The 23,592-nt window shown below is 35.8% G+C and overlaps 1 protein-coding gene across 1 annotated transcript in view; it reads left to right on the forward strand.

Moving 5' to 3' along the window:
• LOC127448414 (STE20/SPS1-related proline-alanine-rich protein kinase-like) overlaps positions 1 to 23,592 on the forward strand; it is a 104,649-nt gene that overhangs the window by 64,426 nt on the left and 16,631 nt on the right. Inside the window, exons 15-17 of the mRNA XM_051710915.1 lie at positions 12,556 to 12,608; positions 14,411 to 14,479; positions 15,256 to 15,320. Coding sequence (XP_051566875.1) covers positions 12,556 to 12,608; positions 14,411 to 14,479; positions 15,256 to 15,320 — 187 coding nt within the window. The remainder of the gene's footprint in view (positions 1 to 12,555; positions 12,609 to 14,410; positions 14,480 to 15,255; positions 15,321 to 23,592) is intronic.

Below are 23,592 nucleotides of genomic sequence, written 5' to 3' on the forward strand. Positions count from 1 at the left end.
TTGGAATGCCCAATTCCCACTACTCAGTAGGTCGTCGTGGTGGCGCGGTTACTCACTTCAATCCGGGTGGCAGAGGACAAGTCTCAGTTGCCTCCACTTCTGAGACAGTCAGTCCATGCATCTTATCAAGTGGCTCATTGTGCATGACACCGCGGAGACTCCACATGTGGAGGTTCATGCTACTCTCCGCGATCCATGCACAACTTACCACGCGCCCCATTGAGAGCGAGAACCCCTAATCGCGACCATGAGGAGGTTACCCCATGTGACTCTACTCTCCCTAGCAACCGGGCCAATTTGGTTGCTTAGGAGATCTGTCTGGAGTCACTCAGCACACCCTGGATTCGAACGAGCGACTCCAGGGGTGGTAGTCAGCGTCAATATTCGCTGAGCTACCCAGGCCCCCATTTGATGTTATTAAGGGTAAAGGATGCTCCACAAATGATTGACTTTGGGGGTTGAATATTTTTAACATGACATTTGTGGAGAGAATATTATTTTTTATTTTAAAATTTGGGTAAACTGAACTCTCTGTTCTCAAAATCACTCAAATTTGTATTAAAAACTTTGACTGTTTACTGAGGTTTTAGTTGATGTGTTTCAATTCACATCACCAGAACGTATTGCTGGTCAGGGGGGTTGAATAATTTTGATTGCAACTCTATGTAGGTGAGTCTGTAATAAAAGCTTTAAAATGTAATGTTTTTCAACAGATGTGTTTGAGAAAAAGTGTGTCGATATCATAAAATAGCAGGTTCTGAGTAATAGAAAGAAAAATAAGTATTTATAAAGTCAGAATCAGCCATTAAAGTCTTTGAGTGAAAGTGAATAAAACACAGATGTTGTAGCGCCTCTAGTGTTCATTTCTCCTGGAAACCGCAGGGAATTGTACATGGAGCCACTTTTAAAAAGTTTTGCAAAAATATAGATAGAGTAACCTTTTCACGATGAGACCAGGTTGGTATTTAATGTCAGTTGCACAACTACTTTGTGTCAGATCGAACTAGCTGCTGCTAAAATCACTTTGGATGGATTAAATTCACGTTAAAACATCAAACTCCTCCTGAATTGCAGATATGGTCCAAGAGTGTTTCTTTTAATGTAAATGAGTGTAATTATACATAAATGTTTGGAAGAAATATAACCAAAAGCCTCCAGCTGTTAAAAAGCTAAGCCACAAAACTTCACTTTAGTATTTATAGATGCAGTGATGTGCCGGAGGGTTTTGAGGAGGACAAGAGAAAACAGATGTGTAACACTTTATAACTATACAGTATACAATATTTGTAAAGTATTTGTTTACAGTTAATTCATCATTTATAAATAGTTGTTTCTACATTGTTAATATTGAGTATAATAACTACATGGTTTAAAGTATTTTTAAAGTATTTGTTTATAGTTAATTCATCATTTATAAATAGTTGTTTCTACATTGTTAATACATTAATGGAGTATAATAGCTACATGGTATAAAGTATTTGTAAAGCATTAGTTTATAGTTAATTCATTATTTATAAATTGTTGTTCCTACATTGTTAATACATTAATAGGGTATTTAAATAGTACATTATTCATTTATTTTTACTGAAGAAAATGATTCATTATTGTTTAATAAGTTCATATATAAGCAGATTGATAATTTTAGTTTTTCACCCTTAGTAAATAACTTTCAAGAGTAATGGATTATTAATAAACGCTTAATTTTGCATACATGTAGTTCGCACTTTAGATTATGCCATGCTAAATACTAAGTTAGCAATAGTCAGTGATTTATTTCAACCTTATTAAGCATTAATTGCTGTAATAGCATGTGTTTTTAAAACAGTAATAAACAAATTAAGCACAAATGTATATCCAATTCATTATATATAAATGTGTATATAATGTCTTTATTAACAATACATTTTTGCCTTCTTAATATTCTCATAAACACTTCTTTACCAGTGGTTTGCATCACCTGAAATACATTAGTTAGGTATGGTTAACAAGTTGTTTACTAAGGATGAAAGAACTTTATCAAACTGCTTATATTGTATATGAATTTATTAAACAATAATAAATTGTTTGCTACAGTGAATATAAATTAATAACATTCTAATTCCATATTGCATTTTTTGTGTTTTAACAGTGATGGAACAATCATTTATAAATGGTCAATTAACTATAAATTAAAGCTTAACAAATACTTTATACCGTGTAGTTATTATAACAAATTGCTAATGTAATTATGTCATTTTGCGAGCATAACTCGAAACCATTTGATTTGCTGAGTGTAACGTAATGTTACAACCAGAGGATATCATGCCGTTTTTATACCCCTTGTGACCAGGCAAAATAGTGCAGAGTGAAACCTCATTAGTGCTAAACTTTGATTTAAATTAACTCTCTCAATTAAAGTCTTACTCTTAATTTTACTCTAAAGAGCTGCTAACTATTAGTGCACTAAGGGGAAAAAACTCTTAATTGTTCTTAAATATATGATATTTTTGATAGAAAGTTTTTTTCCATCTCTTTGAGGCTAAAATTCAAATATAATTTGCATAAAGAAAATTAAGCCTATTTTTGAGACCATTAAGACAACCAAGCATTGTAGCATAATTTATTATAAAAAAAAATTAAGCACATTTGTGCTCCTAAATTTAAAAACAATTCTTATATTTACTTAAGAATACTTACTTATATTTGTCTCTGGATATTAAGCTGGCATACGAGAGAATTTTCTTACATCCAAAAATTACAGCCTTTAGCTATAAGGTTTTCTGCATTCGTTGATGTCTTCTGAGAAAAACTAGGGATATCAGATCAGTTAAAAGACCCACCGTGAGCAGAAAGTGAGAAAACAGCAGCGAGGGGCTGATTTCCTGGGGCCAATATCACCTTGAGCCAGCAGGACATGAGTGTCAAGTACGAGGGTGTTTCTATGCCCTGCAGCTCTCTCAGAATTGATTGGCTCGATAACAACCACAGGCCAAACACAATCGCAGAGACACACTAGCCCAGCGGCTGATGGGTCAGAGTTCAAGCAAGGTGCCGGTGTTTTGAGTGGGTGCGTACGTGCAAACTGTCAAAACATAACGACTGTGAGAAAATTGTCTCTTAGCAGTCTGTGCCGTCAGGACGCAGCCGCAGGTGTTGGCTGTATCGCAATATCATGCCTGAGAGACAGAAGGATAAGAATATTTAGATGACGTTTAAACACACCACAGTCACAGGATAGCAGTGTCAGAAATTAAAGTTTTTATTAAGACACAATGATATGCCCCCTGGAATTTTTACCTTTATGAGAGCATTTTTTTCTAGCCATATAAAAAACACCTGTAAGTGTGAGGAAATTGAGAGTTGTTACTATTGTTAACATTGTTAGTATTATTTTATTTTATACATTTTGATTTGTACAGTAAATGGAGATCAAACAATGCTTGCGTTAAAGTTGTAGTGCATGAATTTAACAAAGGCATATTACATAATAAAAAAATGCTCTGTGTTGGTCTTTTTCAATAAACGGAAACCGTTGCTTCATCCACAAACTCGCCCTTTTCAGTCGCCTTCTTTAAAAGCAAACAATGACACAAAGTTTGCTTCTCACAAGAATGAGATTTGATGAGTTCAGTTTTCACCTACTGAAATAGTATGGATATAGCGCCACTTAGAGTTTCAGAGCAGCAAGTGCACATTTACCACAGCAACTGCAACGGTAAAAAGGCCATTCTGGACAGGGAACATCTGTATGTTGAATGCTTCAACTGAATGATTTAAATTGAAATAAATTCTCAACAGGAACAGTTATAACTTTTACCTATAAAATCAAATCAAGATCAAGTAAAAAAAAAAAAAAAAAAACTGCTAATAATGTGCAAGCTATACACAAACACAATAGAATAATTTTTTTTAATTTATTATTTCTCCCCAATTTGGAATGCACAATAACCAATGCGCTTTAAGTCCTTGTGGTGGCGTAGTGACCTCAATCCGGGTGGTGGAGGACAAATCTCAGTTGCCTCCGTGCCTGGGACAGTCAATCCACGCATCTTATCACGTGGCTAGTTGAACGCATTACCGCGGAGACCTAGCACGTGTGGAGGCTCAAGCTATTTTCCGTGGCATCCACGCACAACTCACCATGCGCCCCAACGTGACTCTACCCACCCTAGCAACCGGGCCAATTGGTTGCTTAGGAAGCCTGACTGGAGTCACTCAGCACACCCTGGATTCGAACTTGCAACTCCAGGTGTGGTAGTCAGCGTCTTTACTTGCTCACAATAGAATACATTAACATTTTTGTAATAATTTGTATTACATTTTTTTAATGTTACAGGTCACTACAGTGTCTCCAGAGGCACTCATAATTCACAATTACAGAGACCTAAAATAGATTAGTTATTATGAAGTATATAATAGATGATAATCTTTATTATAGAGGTCGACCGATAGTAGATTTTGCCGATAACTGGTGGAAAGGGCTAAAAACCGTTTAATGCAACCAAACTCCCAATAATAACCAGAAAAAATGAAGTATTGGTGCATAACTCCATACTATTAACTAAAAATAAGCCCAAAACACACCGGGGACTTTTATTTTGAAATAACGGAGACTTGGACCTGTTACAATGCTCTATATTAATTATTAACCAAATTAAGGTTTTTGTAGCCTTTATATTCACTAGATGATGGGTTTTGTAGGTTTACATTTCACCAGATGAGGTTTAATGAGGAATAAGGTTTATTAATATTCACAAGAGATGAAGTTGGAGATAGGATGTATATGCTGTCGGGGCACTTTTTCATATAGTCAAATATTCCTTTTCATACCCTTGATAATAATAATTTAAAAAAAAACTATCGCATTGATTTTTGCAGATAACCGATAGTTCCAAAAAGCAACTATCGGCACCAAATATTGGGAAAAACTGATATATCTACTTTATAAGGACTTTTGTCCTCACAATTAAAATATCTAGGGCATTTTTGTCTCTTTTAGTGGTATTTTTTGCCCCAAGCCATGGTTAATATCTAACCCTGGTTGACAGAAACCTATAAGGGTCATACACACCTAGTCTTATTTAAAGAACGTTATTATAACTACATTTTTGCAAACGCAAGTTTTATATGCTGCGTTTGACATTTCACCTTAGTTTCCTGGAGAAATTGACACTAGAGGTGCTACAACAGTACGACACATTTTAACACTTGGAATACAGACACATCTACTGTACATTTACACACTTATTTCAATGTGAATTATTAGCTTCCGCAGTAGCTCACCTGATAGAATGTTGGGCTTTGGACCAAGGTTCGAGCCAAGTCAAACACACAAGCTGACACTTGAGACCAAAGTGTCACAGGAGTGATTTGAAATGACGTGGTTGCTTCAGAAAATGTGCTTTTCATGTCACATTTGCTATTATGGCACTTTTGGTTCGGTTTAGGTTAAAGTTTTAGGTTAGGGAGGTACGTTTTACACATTAAAACCTCCATCTAATATTCACCTTGAAAACCTTGTCTGATTATGACACTATTTCACTCGCTTTGGGCGCCCCTTGCTGGACATTTCACTGGGAAACTGCAGGAAATGTGTAATAAAGCACGTAATTTCGTTTTGCAAAAATGTTGCCACGGTCACGTACTCTTCATGAGACCAGGCTGGGGTCATATCATATTTGTTAAAAATAGTTTTCCCCTCATGTCAGCTTATAATGTTAGTCAGGGTTTTGTGCCAAAATAATCATAATTTTGTTTCCCATGATAAAGATTAAATGAATCCTTAGATTAAAGCGGCACCACAGAACTTTGGGTTCTATAGCAACTGCTGTGGTTGAAACCTAAAATTGCTACAGCTTGCATTATTTAAGATAAAACAAAGAATTAAAAAAGATAGAAAACATAAAACACTAGAATGCTCTGATTTTATTCCTCCTCCCTGTTAAGATTACTTTACACCCCTACAGACTTCTTTTTATTAGCTCCATAATAGATTTATCACTGTCGGCATAACAGTTTAGTTTTTTAAAGTCTTTTTTAGTCTTCAAGGTCTACTGTGTCATTGACAACTCACCATGCATCATAATGTGAAAATGGCTGTATAAACCTCCTCTTAAATTTGTTGTTCATGTATTAGCCTAGAGTAAGATCGGATTCCTCCAACGATCACTTAAATGACCTACTTGAGATGGGGAGACAGAGGAGGAGAGCAGCATCAGCAATGATTGCCGTCATTATAATCTAGTACTAGAGAAAATGAGGCTAATGCAAGTGTCAATCTGCTAAATAAGTCCACTGGGCTCAATAGCACAGCTGCAGCTTTGAACTGTTAAAGTGGGCTGGAACGGACTCGCACACACAGTTTTGTTGAATGGAGTCTTGACCTTTCAAACACTGTAACGACTTGTATGCAGAAATGCATTATCAGCTCTTTTGTTGAACATCAGACTCTAGAACAGAGGGTAACGCTTCATTTTAGTGATCAGAAATTAGATAGTAATTAATGACTAATAACTGGAGTTGTAAGGGACTAAGTATGGACTTGTTTGGAATTATAAGGTATTTATTAGGCCTTTGTTCGTTGATTTCTTACCCTTGCCTAATAGCCTCTTTACATTTGTTTTTTTCCCCTAACATTTAACTTATTAGGTAAAAACAAAAGATACCAATAGCTAGTAAGGTGCAAAATACATCCTTTCTCATTACACTATGTGAACGTGCAACTTATAAGTATAAAATAAATATAGAAGGCAGAGACTTTTGATGCTTAGTGTGAATAGCAACAAAAGCATCCTTTTTGCACTAAGGAAAAATAGTGCTAGATGCTATTTTCACCCCTAATTAAATACTACCATCCAATATAAGGGCATCAACATGTTTATTGTGTTTATTTAGAGTCTATATGCATTCTACATGTATTTCATACTTATAAGCTGCACATTCACACAGAGTACTGAGAAGCTATAATGGACGTATTTTGTATCATGTTAGCTATTGATGTGTTTTGTTTTTAGCTAAGAAATTCATTGTTATGATATAAGCAAATATAAGGGGGCTATAGAGCAAGAATAAGAAATCAGCCAATAAAGGCTTAATAAATACTTTATAATGCCAAACAAGTCCATAACTAGTCACTAACAAGTGTAATTATTAGTCATGAATTACTATCTAATTTCTGATCTCTAAACTAAAGTGCTACCAAACAGAGTGAAGAAGTTGTGTCGAGCTTTAGACCATGTTCTAACCAGGCGTGATGTGGCAAGTTTCCAGCGACACTTACACTGGCGGTCAAAAGTTTGGAATTATGTACAGATTTTGCTCTTAAGGAAAGAAATTGGTACTTTTATTCACCAAAGTGGCATTCAACTGATCACAATGTATAGTCAGGACATTAATAATGTGAAAAATTACTATTACAATTTCCAGATACTCAGGTGACATTTCACCCCACACTTCCTGTAGCACTTGTCATAGATGTGACTGTCTTGTCGGGCACTTCTCACGCACCTTACAGTCTAGCTGATCCCACAAAAGCTCAATGTGGATAAGATCCATAACACTCTTTTCCAATTATCTGTTGTCCAATGTCTGTGTTTCTTTGTCCACTCTAACCTTTTCTTTTTGTTTTTCTGTTTCAAAAGTGGCTTTTTCTTTGCAATTCTTCCCATAAGGCCTGCACCCCTGAGTCTTCTCTTTACTGTTGTACATGAAACTGGTGTTGAGCGGGTAGAATTCAATGAAGCTGTCAGCTGAGGACATGTGAGGTGTCTGTTTCTCAAACTAGAGACTCTGATGTACTTATCCTCTTGTTTAGTTGTACATCTGGCCTTCCACATCTCTTTCTGTCCCTGTTAGAGTCAGTTGTCCTTTGTCTTTGAAGACTGTAGTGTACACCTTTGTATGAAATCTTCAGTTTTTTGGCAGTTTCAAGCATTGTATATCCTTCATTCCTCAAAACAATGATTGACTGACGAGTTTCTAGAGAAAGCTGTTTCTTTTTTGCCTTCTTTGACCTAATATTGACCTTAAGACATGCCAGTCTATTGCATACTGTGGCAACTCAAAAACAAACACAAAGACAATGTTAAGCTTCATTTAACGAACCAAATAGCTTTCAACTGTGTTTGATATAATGGCAAGTGATTTTCTAGTACCAAATTATCAATTTTTCATGATTACTCAAGGATAAGGTGTTGGAGTGATGGCTGCTGTCTAGATTTGATCAAAAATGACTTTTTTCAAATAGTGATGGTTCTGATTTTCCATCAGTAATGTCAGTATAGTCAATACTTTGTGATCAGTTGAATGCCACTTTGGTGAATTAAAGTGCCAATTATCTTCCAAAGTAGCAAAATCTGTACATTATTCCAAACTTTTGGCCGCCAGTGTAATTTGTGAAAATGTCATACAATCACACCCAGTCGGAACATACTTACAGTGCTTGCATTCTGCGAAGAGTTTGTGCAAATATTAAGTAAAAAAAAAAAAATGTTTTAATAGCTTGAACAATTTTTATTTATACTTTTTGATATTGAATGAATTTATCCAAATTTCTCTAGCTTTCAATGTGCTCTTCACAATACATTATGGAATTCGGCCTTAGAATTTGGCCAGAAGAAGGTACCTTTTGGCTAATTGGTAACACTTTGGTTGTATACTACTCAATAAGGTTGTATTTGTTAACATTAGTTAACTAAATTAGTTAACTTACAACTAATGACAAACAATGAACAATTCTTTTACAGCTTTTGGTTGGTAACACTTTACAATAAGTTTCTATTTGTTGACATTAGTAAATGCACTGGACATCAAGAACTAACAGTAACTATTTATAACATTTATTTATCCTGGTTAACGTTAATGAAAAATACAATTGTTCATTGTTAGTTCAGAATAATGTTGATATATACAACTTTTAATTTTAAAATAGTATTAGTATATGTTGAAATTAACTTTAACTGATATTAATAAGTGCTGTAAAAGTATTGCTCACTGTTAGTTCATGTTAACTAATGTAGTTATGCATGTTAATGAAAACAACCTTATTATAAAGTGTTAACCGCACTAATAAATCTTGGTTCATGTTAATTTTAACATATGCTAATACATTTCTTAAATTAAAAGTTGTGCATTACATTACGTAACTTAACGTAAAACTAACAATGAACAATTGTAGTAATACAAATCGAACACGAACCAAGATTAATAAATGTCGTTAAAATATAGTTCATTGTTAGTTCATGATATGCAATGCATTCACTACTGTTAACAAACAGAACCTTATTTTAAAGTGTTACCGGCTAATTTATACATACTGGGTGAACAGGCTTCTTTTAGTTCACAAAAACTAACAAAATGCACTGATGCTCGCAAAAACTGACGAAATGCACTTGACGTTTTTGTCGTACTAATGTAGAGTTCTGCCTAGGAGAACCAAGCTAGTCTAAAGGTTAAACTTAATCATTGTTGTGATTTGGACGTGACAATCACACATCCCAGCTGAGGAGATTAGTGCTAGCTAGGTTACGTGACTTTAAAAACGTAATTAACGTTAAAAATAGTTAATTTTTAAGCACGTTTCTTTGAGGCTTTTGTAAAAACAATGTTGCAACAGAGACGACATACCTACTGATGTGACTTTCGTCCAAGAATACACAAGCTTCCATGATGTCACCCTCAATTAACTAATTTTACACCGCCACTGCACACAGTATAAGCCCAGTTTTCATTTGCCTTGGGTGCTTTAGCTCATTCAGGAGAAAAGAAGTTTGGTTTCTTCCATTGTATCAATTTGGTTTCAGACATGCTGCCAGTGCCTACCTTCTGGAATAGCCTTCATGTCAGGAGAATGCCTATAATGCCTATGTATTCAGCTCTCTAGGATTTAGGACAGAGTCCAGACAAACGTCAAAATACAAACAATCTTTTGATCCTAACAATTGGCTTCATAGGTTTCATAGAATTTGCCCAGAGTGTCCACCTGTCGGGGACTATTCACGTCCCATAACTGTAGTGACTTCAAGTCAGTGTCTGTGCATATGATTTGTGTCCATTGCCTTTCCCCTGCAAATGTAAATTTGATGAGGTTGTCATTCCTTGTTGTTGGAGCAGAACAGACTGTTTGATGTTGGAAAGACCAAAGTGAACGGTACCCTCAGATCTTACCAAATACACTGGGGCGGTTTATCATAAACATCAGTAAAAAGAACCAGAGCATATCCTGAACTCCAGGTGTGTTTACTGAGCCCAGAAGAACCGTAGAATGATGAATATTTGCTCTATTAATTATCAGGAACAATCAGCTGGGAAATTTCTATGCCCAACCTAGAGCTGATTCGATTCATTTGGGTATATTTCAGTTATATTGTCCATTTTGCTTACATATCAAAGAAATTCGCTCTCAGCTAAAGCTGTTAATTATACAGGGGACCTTCTGACTAGGTACATCACTAAAATATAAATTTTAAAATGTTTATTTTATCATTCATTTTAGCATTTTGGTCACATTTTAGCTTTTAAAAAATCCATGATATGTACATTTGATGTCTATGATATATATATATATATATATATATATATATATATATATATATATATATATATATATACTTTATATTGTTGCATGTTTATTCTCGCATGCATTATTTGTACTGTTTACAAGTTTGATATGTAGAAAAAGTGCTAAAACTGTACTGTCTCTTTAAGAATAGCGGCAGTTCAGCAAGAGTCTCACAGAAGTGTTTTGGTTGATTAATGAGAGTGAAGATGAATGGCTTCTTTTACCACATCAGTGCTATGTGTGATTAGAATGAATGTTTCTGTTTGTTGTTTTTGATTGGTTAAAGAGACATTATTTAATGACAAATGGAATCTGTGGATCTCGTCTTTTGACACACATTACACAGAACAAGTCAAACCAAACATTTAGTCTCAAAACGCAGTGAGAGGATCTCGGTGCTGAACTTCTTTGCCACTATACTACTCAATAACTACTGCGTCGTATTACGTCACTTACAACTCAAAACAACTTGTCCCTCTGTGGTCATTTCACCCTGAAACTGGAGCTTACATGCGACCATACGTTCAACAACACTTTCAGCTTCGGCCACTGGGGGCAGTGATTTTAATTTCAGTAAAGGGATAGTTTACCTAAAAATGAAAATTCTCTCATCATTTACTCACCCTCATGTCATTCCAGATTTGCATGACATTCTTTCTTCTGTGAAACACAAACATTTTTAAATGAATATTTCAGCTCTGTAGGTCCATGCAATGCAAGTGAATGGTGACTAGAATTTTGATGGTCCAAAAGGGACATAAAGGCATCATAAAAGTAATTCATACAACTCCAGTGGTTAAATCCATGCCTTCTGAAGAAATGTGATAGGTATGGTTGAGAAACATATCTATATTTAAGTCATTTTTTACTGAAAATCTACACTTTCACTTTCCCTTCAATATTCTTGTGTGGAAGTGACTCTCACTTTCACATTCAGCAACCTAATGGTTTGGGCTGGTCAAAGGTGGATATTGATAGAAAAAAGTACTTAAATATTGATCTGTTTCTCACCCACACCTATCATATCACTTCAGAAGACATGGATTAAACCACTGGAGTCGTATGGATTGGTTTTATGCTGTCTTTATGTGCTTTTTGGACCTTTAGAGTTCTCACCATTCGCCTGCATTGTGAGGACCAACAGAGCTGAGATATTCTTCTAAAAATCTTAATTTGTGTTTTGCAGAAGAAAGAAAGTCATACCTTTCTGGGATGGCATGAGGTTGAGTAAATGATGAGAGAATTTTCATTTTTGGGTGAACTATCACTTTAAGCTCCTTATCAATTTCAGCAGTAAGACTTTCGACCTACTGTTGCGAAGTTCACGGTGAGATCAGTCTGAGGTGTCAACGCAACATAAAGATTAATATTACTGAGTGCACCTTTAAGATTTTTGACATCTGTAAGTGGTAATTGGTAATTCTACTGGTTAGCACACAGCCAATATTTAACCATTTTGAGATGACTGGCTGCTAAGTGTGCCTGCTCGGCTAAATAGCAAATGTTTGTCAGTTACACAATCCACTGTAGACTTAACACAAATGCGTGATTTTGCGTTTTGTGTTATCGAATGCTGTTTAACCACTGATCAGCTTACAGTGCAATTAATCCTTCCTTTATTAAACCAACTGTAATTAACAGTCCCCTCCTCCTGAAAGCACACCTGAGCACTAGTTTAACAGGATTTCTCCTCCAAACCCCTTTAATTATGGAAAAACCTAGCCAGTTTTCAAAACACAGTGATAATGGCACTGATTGCTTGCCCACCGGTATGGTGAAATTTCTTCAGGAATGATTATCTGGAGAGCTCAAAAGACAGAACTCAGCTGAGCCACTTATCTGCATGTGTGTGCATGTCGTGCTCTTCTAACACGCCCGGTAAAACAGCACAGATGGGCTGAAATCGCACTTGGCTTTCTTACAAACAGATGGACACGTGGACAGCCATTTCTCACCACAGATATCTCCTCTCTCTCTCTCTCTCTCTCTCTCTCTCTCTCTCTCTCTCTCTCTCTCAGGAACTCGAAGAAGGAGCTGAATGACATACGGTTTGAATTCACTCCTGGGCAAGGTCAGTACACATTAGCATTAGAGGAAGTGCTTTAACAGTTCCTGTGTATTGTGTGTTTGATTTTGCATGTTCAGATAGCAAAGATCTAAAGGGGTGCAGAATGACCAAAATATTATATTCCAAAATATCATAATAATTTTTTATTATGACAGCAGTCATGATTAGGGCTGTCAATCTATAAAAATGTAATTAATACGCTGAATAATAAAATAAATTAATCACAAATAATTTCTTATTAAATATTTTCACAAATATTTATTCACATATTTTCTGAGAAAATCCTTCAAATCAAGATAATTAAAAGATTTTAAGGGGCCTGGGTAGCTCAGTGGTAAAATACGCTGGCTACCACCCCTGGAGTTCACTAGCTCACTAGTTCGAATCCAGGGCGTGCTGAGTGACTCCAGCCAGGTCTCCTATGCAACCAAATTGGCCCGGTTGCTAGGGAGGGTAGAGTCACATGGGGTAACCTCCTCGTGGTCGCTATAATGTGGTTTGTTCTCGGTGGGGTGCATGGTGAGTTGAGCGTGGTTGCCGCAGTGGATGGCGTGAAGCCTCCACACACGCTACGTCTCCGTGGCAATGCACTCATCAAGCCACATGATAAGATGCACGGGTTGACGGTCAAATGGGATTCGCTACTGGGATTCATCCTCCGCCACCTGGACTGAGGCGAATCACTACGGGACCAAGAGGACTTCAAAGCACATTGGGAATTGGGCATTCCAAATTGAAAAAAAAAAAAAAAAAAGATTGCATTATTTACATTTAGAAATACATTAGTGTGGCAGATGTAATGGTTTAATTATTAAATAACAATGCAGTAATGCCTATTTTTTGATAACACAGGGAATTAAACACTTTACAAATAAAATGTACAGTGCATTCAAAAAATTATACTTTTTTCACATTTTGTTATGTTGCACTTTTCAATTTTCCCCTAATCAATGTACACTTATTAGCCCATTAAGAAATACAGTACCCCATAAGAACATTAAGCAAAGTGAATTATTCCATTTTTCTGAAACAAACAAACAAAAAAAACAATCTGAAATCATGTTTTCGATTTGTCATGGGTTATTGAGCATAAATTAAGGGGAACATTTTTAATAATAAAATAAACAATTTTACTATAAGACTGCACAATAACAAAAGTCAGGGTGTCTTGAATACTTTCTGAATGCACTTTATATTTAATTTGATTATTTTGTCCATTTTGTAATTTGATAGATGCAAACCAAAAAAATTGATTATGCATAACAAATGAATTATAAGTCTGGCGTCATTGCAAAATTCACAACTTTATATTATGTAACACTTGAGTTAAAAACAAAAGACTCAAAAAGTAAAACTAGATTTTAGTTCTCATGTTTCAACTAGAGATGTAAAATAGCCAATATACAATGTTTCAACCATAAACAACTAAATTCCACTTGACGTTGCGCCTAAGAAAATCTTAATGACATCATCTATGAACTGTTTGAGACGCATCCTGCTCTGTATTTTCACACTACTCTATGTTTCTTAGTCTTTCTCATGTGTAAATTACGTATAGCAGTCCTTCCCATCAATAGCCGCGCAAATACTGTATGTCTAACATGTTATAAATGTTATAGCAAAACTTTTACCGATTGACACGCTGCATGGTACATACGCATACTGCCCAGTCCTGCAGAGACTTCCGTGCAAGAGAGGGCAGTGCGGGAACATGCGTTGAACTCTGTGTTCTGTTGGCTTTCTTGCTGTGATATCATGCTGTGTGTGTGTGTGTGTGTGTGTGTGTGTGTGTGTTTTCTCTTCAGACACTGCTGATGGAGTTTCTCAGGAGCTTTTTTCTGCTGGTCTGGTCAATGGACTTGATGTTGTAGTTGGTAATGTGGCTTTTTAACATGCAGTCCATACAAAACGTCATCATTTACTCACCCTCATTTCCAACTGAGAAGACTTATTCATGTCCATTTAGTGAAGAACGGTGTGGAAAACATGATTTGATTATTTAATTTGTTTTTTTTTTTTACTATATTTTACTTCTTGCATTAAACATTTTGAATCTATTTGGCTACAGTGGCTGTTTGAGATAAAAACTCAACCTTCTAAGTTTGATGGACGTCAAAGACATTAGTCATTAATCTTACAGTTCTTACAAAATCTTTGTTTTAAACACTGACCCTTAACACTTACTTTTAAACCATGACTTGCACTATACATAAGTAATATTGGCATTATATTCATGCTGTTTAGCCAGAGGGGAACTGGTCCCCACAGTGAGCCTGGTTTCTCCCAAGATTATTTTTCTCCATTAATCAACATCTTATGGATTTTTGTGTTCCTTGCCACAGTCGCCTTCGGCTTGCTCACTGGGGTCCTAAATACAATTATTATTTAATTACTTATTTTTATACACAATTTACAATCATATTTAATCAAACTACACAATGATGACTCTAAGACATTATAGATATTACAGTTTTATCTTTTGTTAATGCATGATTTTCTGTAAAGCTGCTTTGAAACAATGTGTGTTGTGAAAGGCGCTGTACAAATAAAAATGACTTGACTAAGTCATTTCAGAGCAGATACAGAATTATCAAGATCAAATTTTCTTTTGCTCTTATGTCAATATATTTTTATACATGTGTTTTTCCAGTGGCTGCTAACCTTCAGAAGATTGTAGAAGACCCAATTACCTATAAAGTATTGACCTTTAAGTTGGTGAGTATTCACATTTTAAATGTCACAAGACATCTTGCGAGATTCGCACAGTCATAGAAAACCAGAAATTATCAGAGAATTTTAAAATTGGGATTTACAGGCTTAGAAAGCTCATGCAAATGAATAAAATCAGGGTTCCCATGGTCATGAAAAAACCTGGAAATTTCAGGGAATTTGAATATTGTGCTTTGCGTGCTTGAAAAATGCTCGGAAAAAACTAAAATCGTAAAAAATGTCTGTAGCACTTACTATAAAGCCCATATTTATAATGCATTTGTAATGTTTCATAATACACCTTATGATATATTATAACATCTGATAAATAATTATAACCACAATTGTAAGACATTATAATACTTACCTATTCATAGTTATACCTTATAATGCATTATAACATAACCAACATCACGTTTTGTCTGCAGATTTAGGATAATAATGTATTCTATATATTTATATTATATTGTATACTGTATATTAGGTATGATTTAAGTAGAGTGACACAAGCAATGTCTTATAAACATCAAGATAAGATATTTTTAAGAGGTTTAAAGACACAACAGGTCCAGCTTGTAAAATACTTATTTATATATTCAGGTATTTGCAAGCTTTATTATGTATTTTCAATAGTTCTATGGCCTATGTTCCACTTAAATTACACCCTGTTGGGCAAAAGTACATGGGAAAGGTTTTATGTCTCAAATTGTATAGTATTCTGTGCATTTTGTTTTTAATAAAATTGACAAAATAAACTTGACTTGAATTGGATGTTACAAATTTACGTTATGGCTGTTGATAATAAGACTTTTTATAACTTATAGACTGTTGACACTATGTTGCTTTTGCATGACAGATTATACAATACCTTATGTACAGTATATATATTACATTTCAACTTCTGCAGATAAGCTTGGATGTTGACTGTGTTAAAATGCATTATACTCTTTATGGCAGAACTGTAAATAGTTTAAGTATTATAATTTATTATAACTGTAGTTACAATTATTTAAGAGAGGTTAAATAACATATTATAAGGTGTCTTATGAGACAGTATGAATGCACTATAATGCATTTATAATGCCTTTACAATGCTTCATAGAAAGTGTTACCGAAATTTCTAAAGTGAATATGCATTTTTCTAGTTATGTTCAGCTCTAATATATTGAAATGGCTAGAATTACTCTTTGTGAGTGCAAAATCTATACAATTATAATGTAAAAAATAATAATTTTCTATGAAATAAATTAATCAAAAACTCTTGGATCTTGTCAGGAAAGATTTAAATTTGCTCATATGAATGTCTAAGTTCATTGTTTATTGAATATTCAGAGTATGTGTCTCTCAGGTCCTACACAGTCATTAATTCATTATTTGTTGAAATGGCATCTCTGACAGCGTAATACATTTTCATTACATAATTCCTTATTGATTACCCTGAACACAACAAATCTGAGAGAATAATAGGAGTGTTTAATGATGCCTTTTAATGCTTTAAAAAAAAACAAATGACAGAACTGGGATAATCTGGCTGATACATGAATACCCAAATTAAAATGTCACAGATCGTTCCCTTTTAACGCATACAGATGAAGAAAGAACACATTAGTCCTCAGCCCTGTGGGAAGATACTGCAAGAATATCTGTTTATATTTCCCTGCGGCTTTTATCTCTCTGTCACTCTGTGAAGGATTAGCAAAAGATTGTATTGATCAATGACACTTTAATCCACCTTGAAGTGGATCACGTTATGTTAGATATAATGCAGTTTTGCACCATTTTCATAAATCTTATGCTGATATCATCTACATATGGATATTTTAATGTAATGGAAGTTCTTCCACGGTAGTGTTGAAAGGAAGAGTTAACCAAAAAATGAAAAGAATTTGATGATTATTTACTCAACAAAACATAAAGAGTGCTTTGCTGCAAAACCCACAGACACAAACACACACACACACACACACACACACACACACACACACACACACACACACACACACACAGCTCATGCGTCTCTCTCTCTCTCTCTCTCTCTCTCTCTCTCTGGCGTCTCCGGCTCTCCTTTATCCCTCTCCCGCCAACTCAGTGCCAGGCGCGCACCCTCACGGCCCAGCCACGCCCTCCTCCTCGTCACACTCCCACCGCCCGATTCAGGCCGGGGCACCATCTGGACTGGCTTACTCTGACGCTGCCCTTCCGGCCGTTCCACCACCCGATGGTCCTCCCTGCCTCCTGAGAATCTGAGAGAGGGGAGGGGAGGGGGAGGGGAGAGAGAAAGAGCGAGCAGGAGAGACAGAGAGAGAGAGAGATGAGAGAGAGAAAAACTGGCTCGCTGGTCCCCAAACACGCTGTGCAGCAGTCCTCCACGACGCCGGGCGATGGACCTCGTCTCCCGGCAGACTTCAGCAGCTCCTCTGCCTCTCAGCACCAATGTAATGGGTTCACAAGATGGGCAAGGAGGAGCCGGGAACCGGCTGAGCAGTCAACTAAAACTTTTAATGACACAAATGAACTTAAACAAAACATAAAGAGTGCTTTGTAGCAAAACCCACAGACATGCACACACAGCTTGTGCGTCTCTCTCTCTCTCTCTCTCTCTGGCATCTCCGGCATCTCCGACTCCCCCTTTATCCCCCTCCCGCTGACAGGCCAACTCAGCGCCAGGCGCGCACCCTCACGGCCCGGCCACGCCCTTCTCCTTGTCACAAATATTTGGCAACTGGATGGTAAATGTTTAGATTTCACTCACCAGTAATTGTGTAGTTTAGTCGTGAAGTGTTCAGCAGCGAGATCCTTTCACAGTGTGTTGAGAGTAAAAGTTGTTCCGTGTAATGTGTGTCCAGGACAAGATACACGCAATCCATTTTTCATTGAATACTGTCTCTTTCAATACCCTTTCTGTTCTTTACGGTCAGTTGTTGATCAAAAACAACTACAAAAAAAACATTTGAATCTAATCATGCATCGCACAGATTAGGTAAAGCCATTCGAGCCCTCTGTAGTTTACGTGCACTCATTTAAAGACGCTGTTTACAGAAATGCTGTTTTTTTGTTAAAGAGACAGTACTGGTTCTAGCATGTGTTCAACAAATCAATGTAAATGCTTGTAAATAGTACAAGTTATGCAATTTAACAATAAATATGTAACAAAAATAATATATGAAATATAATATCTCATTGAATACATTTATTTGTGCATTTTTAAAAAGCCAAAATGATGAAAATGTAATAAAATATTATTAGTATATATATATATATATATATATATATATATATATATATATATATAAATAACAAAAATGATATATGAAATATAATATCTTATTTATTGATTGAATGCATTGAATACACATTGGTTATTAGATCGATGCACTGATCCAGATCAATGGATCATTACACTCCTTATATATATATAATAGTGAGGATTTCTTCAAAAATGGTGCCATAATTAGTTTTCATTTTTCAATTAACATCATCCAAAGTCTAGTAAACATAAAAAAATGCTAAATCAATATTTGGTGTGACCAACTTTGCCTTCAAAACAGCACCAATTCTCCTAGGGACACCAAGACACAGTTTTTCTTGGTTGTTGGCAGATAGGATGTTTCAAGCTTCTTGGAGAATTCGCCACAGATCTTCTATCTATTTAGGCTGTCACAATTGCTTCTGTCTCTTTATATAATCTCAGACTGACACGATGTTCAGTGGGGGTCTCTGCCCATGCCATCTGTTGCAGGGCTCCCTGTTCTTCTATTCTGTTTATTTGCAGAAGGAATGTTTGGGAGTCTATTGTGTATAGTGTACAGTGTGTGTATATATATATATATATATATACACACAACAGGTAGTTCCGGTCCTTGAATCTGATTGGACGAGAGACGTTCCATGAGTACTGATGGTCTCACACCATCAGCACTTGGACGCATCACTGTGTGTATCACTCCTCTTGTGTTTGTGCCATTCTAAACTGAAGTGTAAGAGCAGTGCAGATGTGTTAAGAGCCATCTGTCTCTTTAAATTTAATATTTTGAAACTACATATTTTAGCCAGCAGGTGGAGGCAAAAGACCATTTTTGTTTGTAATAAGAGCCAGTTGGTGACGTGAAGTGAGTCAGCGTCACTCAGTTTATATTTATGTTTATATTCAACAGCACTCCGTGTTTGTTCGTATTACTACTACACTACTAAAGCTAGGAAATAGCTTTAAACAGCTTTAAACTAACAACTTCAGCATTAAGGCTCATCACAGCTGAGAGACACAACAGACTGATTAATTACACAAACTCAAGGCGCTTACCTCTTACCGGAGTTTCCACATTGGAGAGAAAATACTGTTCAAAATGGAGGAAGAGAATGCGGTTTCTATAGTGAAAGACTCCCGCGCACTAGCTACTGTGAAATAGGGAGGAATACCCCTGCTTGGATGGCTATTTTTCCACTGAGAAAATAGGATGCATTTCACACACACACACACACACACACACACACACATATATCCTTGTTTCTCCAATAACTTTTTAGAAACAGCCCAAGCCGTGATTTTAGTTCTAAAGTGAAATATTTGAATTACTAACAAAGGCTTGGACGCATCATTTGGTTTGAACCAGTTAAGAAAGTAGTTCCATGCACAAATGCATTTTTTGTGACCGTACTCAGTTTATCCTAATTTTTTTAAATTTACTTGTTCATTGAACTGTCGTATATAAGCAATATCACACTCGCAATCGTGCTATATGGCCCTAAATCAGCACTGCTGTGATTACCTATGGCACTCGTCCTGCGGCCAAATCACAGCAGTGCTGATATAGGGCCATATAGCATGATTGCGAATGTGATATTGCTTAAATACATATACATTTTTGTTGGTACCAATACCAGTAAAATTTCATAATTCTTGATATTTGAAATTATATACCACAGTAGAATGTATTGATATTAACAACATAAAACAGCAGCAGATCTGTTAGCCTGCATTAGTCTTATGTACAGATCCTAAATGTTGGCAAATACCTGATTTGTTGCACCTGTTTGAATTCATAAGAATGGCCACATTTAATCACTCCTTCAGATGGAGCAGTGATTTGGCAGTAAACAACATTTGCGCATTAGCATTCGACACATTCTGCTGTGGCCTTCTGTGGAGAACTGTCTCTTCAGCATCTGCCTGCTCTTAACATTAATGTCGCCCTCTTAACCTATTCAAACCCCCAAAATGCATTTCTCATCAAGGCTCTATCTGTGTCTACAGCCGCACCTGCTCTGTTTGGAGTTTTATTGTTTAATTTCTGTTTGAAGGTCCCTGGAGAGAACTGCTCACCATGATTAAAACACAACTCGCCATACTGTAGAAAAATCTGGATGTGAAACAGTAAAGGGCGCATTGTGTAGACAGCAAGGCGTGTGGGGAATTTCTCAGCCAGCTTGGACCACTGATCTCATTAACTAATGTCACCCCTGACTACACTGTGTGCAACTCACACAGTTATACTGCTTGAATATTGAACCGTGAAGAAGAATTATGTTTGTGGTTGCTGTGCTCACACATATACTGGCTCTCTGGTTTGTGTATAAGGCGCCTACACACTAGAGTTTACATGGCACCAGAGAAAGCTACAAATCCATTGATTTCAATTGGGATTGTGCATCCAAAGAACATAGAGAAAAAAAATTGAGGTTTTGTGAATATAAAGTATCGTTAACTACCATATGATGCAATGTACATCGCATTAAATTTCTCAGGGTTCAATATTTTTGAATGTATCACAATATCATAATTTAAAGCTGTGTTAACTTGCACAAGCGAAAGAGAATCGGCATGTCTCGCAAAAGCAAGAGGGTGATTTTAATGAATCCTGTCAAGAAAAAGTCATATTTAACTCCAGATCAATAAAAATACATTAATAATATTAATAATAATAAAATGTAATGATGCTTTAAGAAAATGTAGCCTACATTTAGGACATCCTATTATATAGTCCATTCCCTGTCAAGCACCAGCGATATAAAAACAGCACATTCATAAGAAGTTGGTAGTGTAAATGGATTGTATGCTATGAATTAGAAGAATAAAAATATGGACTTACATTCTTTTGTGCATTAACTGCGTTCTTGTTGAGTGTCAGGCATATTTCTGTGACACGCTCCTTTTATACGCATGGAAAATGCAGTTTAGGAATTGGATGTAGGCTTAGTTAAAATGATAGAGGATGTAATTATAATTTATCATGGCTAGAATTAATAGTGGTTGTATTGGCACGCACATCACTCTACCGGTTGAATTTGATAAATGATAACCAAAATGTAACCAAAAATGTTTCTTAAATCAAATTACACTTCAAAATAAATGAAAACATATTCAAAATAATGAAGTGGTCAAAAAAATCATACCAAATTCTTCCACCGGCCCCTTTTGCAGTGACTGAAAAATCACTCTACGACAACAGGTGGAAAAATGCCAAAACAAATTAGATCATGAATACAATTTTAAATATAAACATTATAATAATAATAAATGAAAAATAAACCATGACCTCTAGAGAGTTTAACACAAATCTCATAATTTTTTGTTTCATAAAACGGCTACAGCTCTGATTGTCAGGGATGTAATTTGATGTTCCACAATATTTTCAGAGTTTAGACATGAACTTTATTACCACCTGCTGGTGGAATCTCCAAACTGCAAATGCAGGAACTGATTTTAGACTTTGCGCTGAAAACAGACATGCTTCTTAAATGACCTATTTCTCAGGAAAATATAAAATTGCGCTTTACGCCACTTCATTACCAGTTTGCGTGCATACACTCACAGACAGCACAAACACTCCCACCCACGCCCACTTTGCTCTGGCATACAAATTGCGCTTAGAATTAGTGCTCTTATGAAAATTAGATAAGATAGGAAAATAGGACCAGGACATTTTCTTGAAAGGTTTTGTGAAAATCACCCCAAGAAAAATCTGCAGGTTTAGTTTCAGTCCCTTTCACTGCACTGAGAAATGCCTTTGTCAGAGTTTGCGCTTATTTATGACCTTCATTAACAGAGCTGTTGGACATTTTGTGAATGCAGAAATAAATAAAAGGATGACTGAATTAAAATTTTGGGTAAACTATACCTAAAAGCTTCACTGACTTAACAAAATTGCATTGTTGACACAGGTTGCAAAAAATACCCAAAACAAAATAACGGCTCTCAAATCATTTAGAGTCAAATATGGTTCAGTAAGTAAGCAAGTCATCTGAGCCGATGCAGTTCATGATTTAAACAATGACTGATTTGTTCCATTCAATCTGATCTGGTCAAAACTGATTCATTACAGAGTCGCACCAACTGAGCAATTTGTTTGCGAATGGGACTGCACGTTATTTATTGTGAATATATTATTTCGCTGCGCACAGTCTTTCTCTCTCGTCATGCACAATTCACAAACTCTGAAGTCAGCTAATATTTATATGTTGTGGTGCTGATTGAAGAACACTGGTAAGCGCTAACACATACACAGAGCGAGAAAAGTAGTAATTAATTTCTCGTTCCTCTCTAAATCATTCATAATGCTTCACTCAGTGTAGAGTTATATGGTCAGACCCTTTATTTTTTTTAATTTTTTTTTTTTTTTTTTTTTTAGAAGTTCAGTAGAACAGAAGCTCACTTGCTCATTAATAGACACTTCAGACCCTCTAGCACAATGCCTCCCAGACAGGAGTGTTTAACGTTGAAAGGTACTTAAACAGATTCCAGTGAGTACTTGGAAAGATTTAAATTTCGCTGACCTAAACCTATAAAATAGAAATTACGGCTTTCTTATTAATATTTAGGGTTATCAATTGATAAAAAATGTGTATATACACTGGCAGCCAAAAGTTTGGAATAATGTACAGATTTTGCTGTTTCGGAAGGAAATTGGTACTTTAATTCACCAAAGTGGCATTCAACTGATCACAAAGTATAATCAGGACATTACTGATGTAAAAAACAGCACCATCACTATTTGAAAAAAGTCATTTTTTATCAAATCTAGACAGGCTCCATTTCCAGCAGCAATCACTCCAACACCTTATCCTTGAGTAATCATGCTAAATTGATAATTTGATACTAGAAAATCACTTGCCATTATATCAAACACAGCTGAAAGCTATCTGGTTCATTAAATGAAGCTTATCATTGTCTTTGTGTTTGTTTTTGAGTAGCCACAGTATGCAATAGACTGGCATGTCTTAAGGTCAATATTAGGTCAAAAATGGCAAAAAAAAGAAACAGCTTTCTCTTGAAACTCGTCAG

This window comes from Myxocyprinus asiaticus, chromosome 11, assembly GCF_019703515.2.
Source record: "Myxocyprinus asiaticus isolate MX2 ecotype Aquarium Trade chromosome 11, UBuf_Myxa_2, whole genome shotgun sequence".
In the NCBI taxonomy this organism is placed as follows: Eukaryota; Metazoa; Chordata; class Actinopteri; order Cypriniformes; family Catostomidae; genus Myxocyprinus; species Myxocyprinus asiaticus.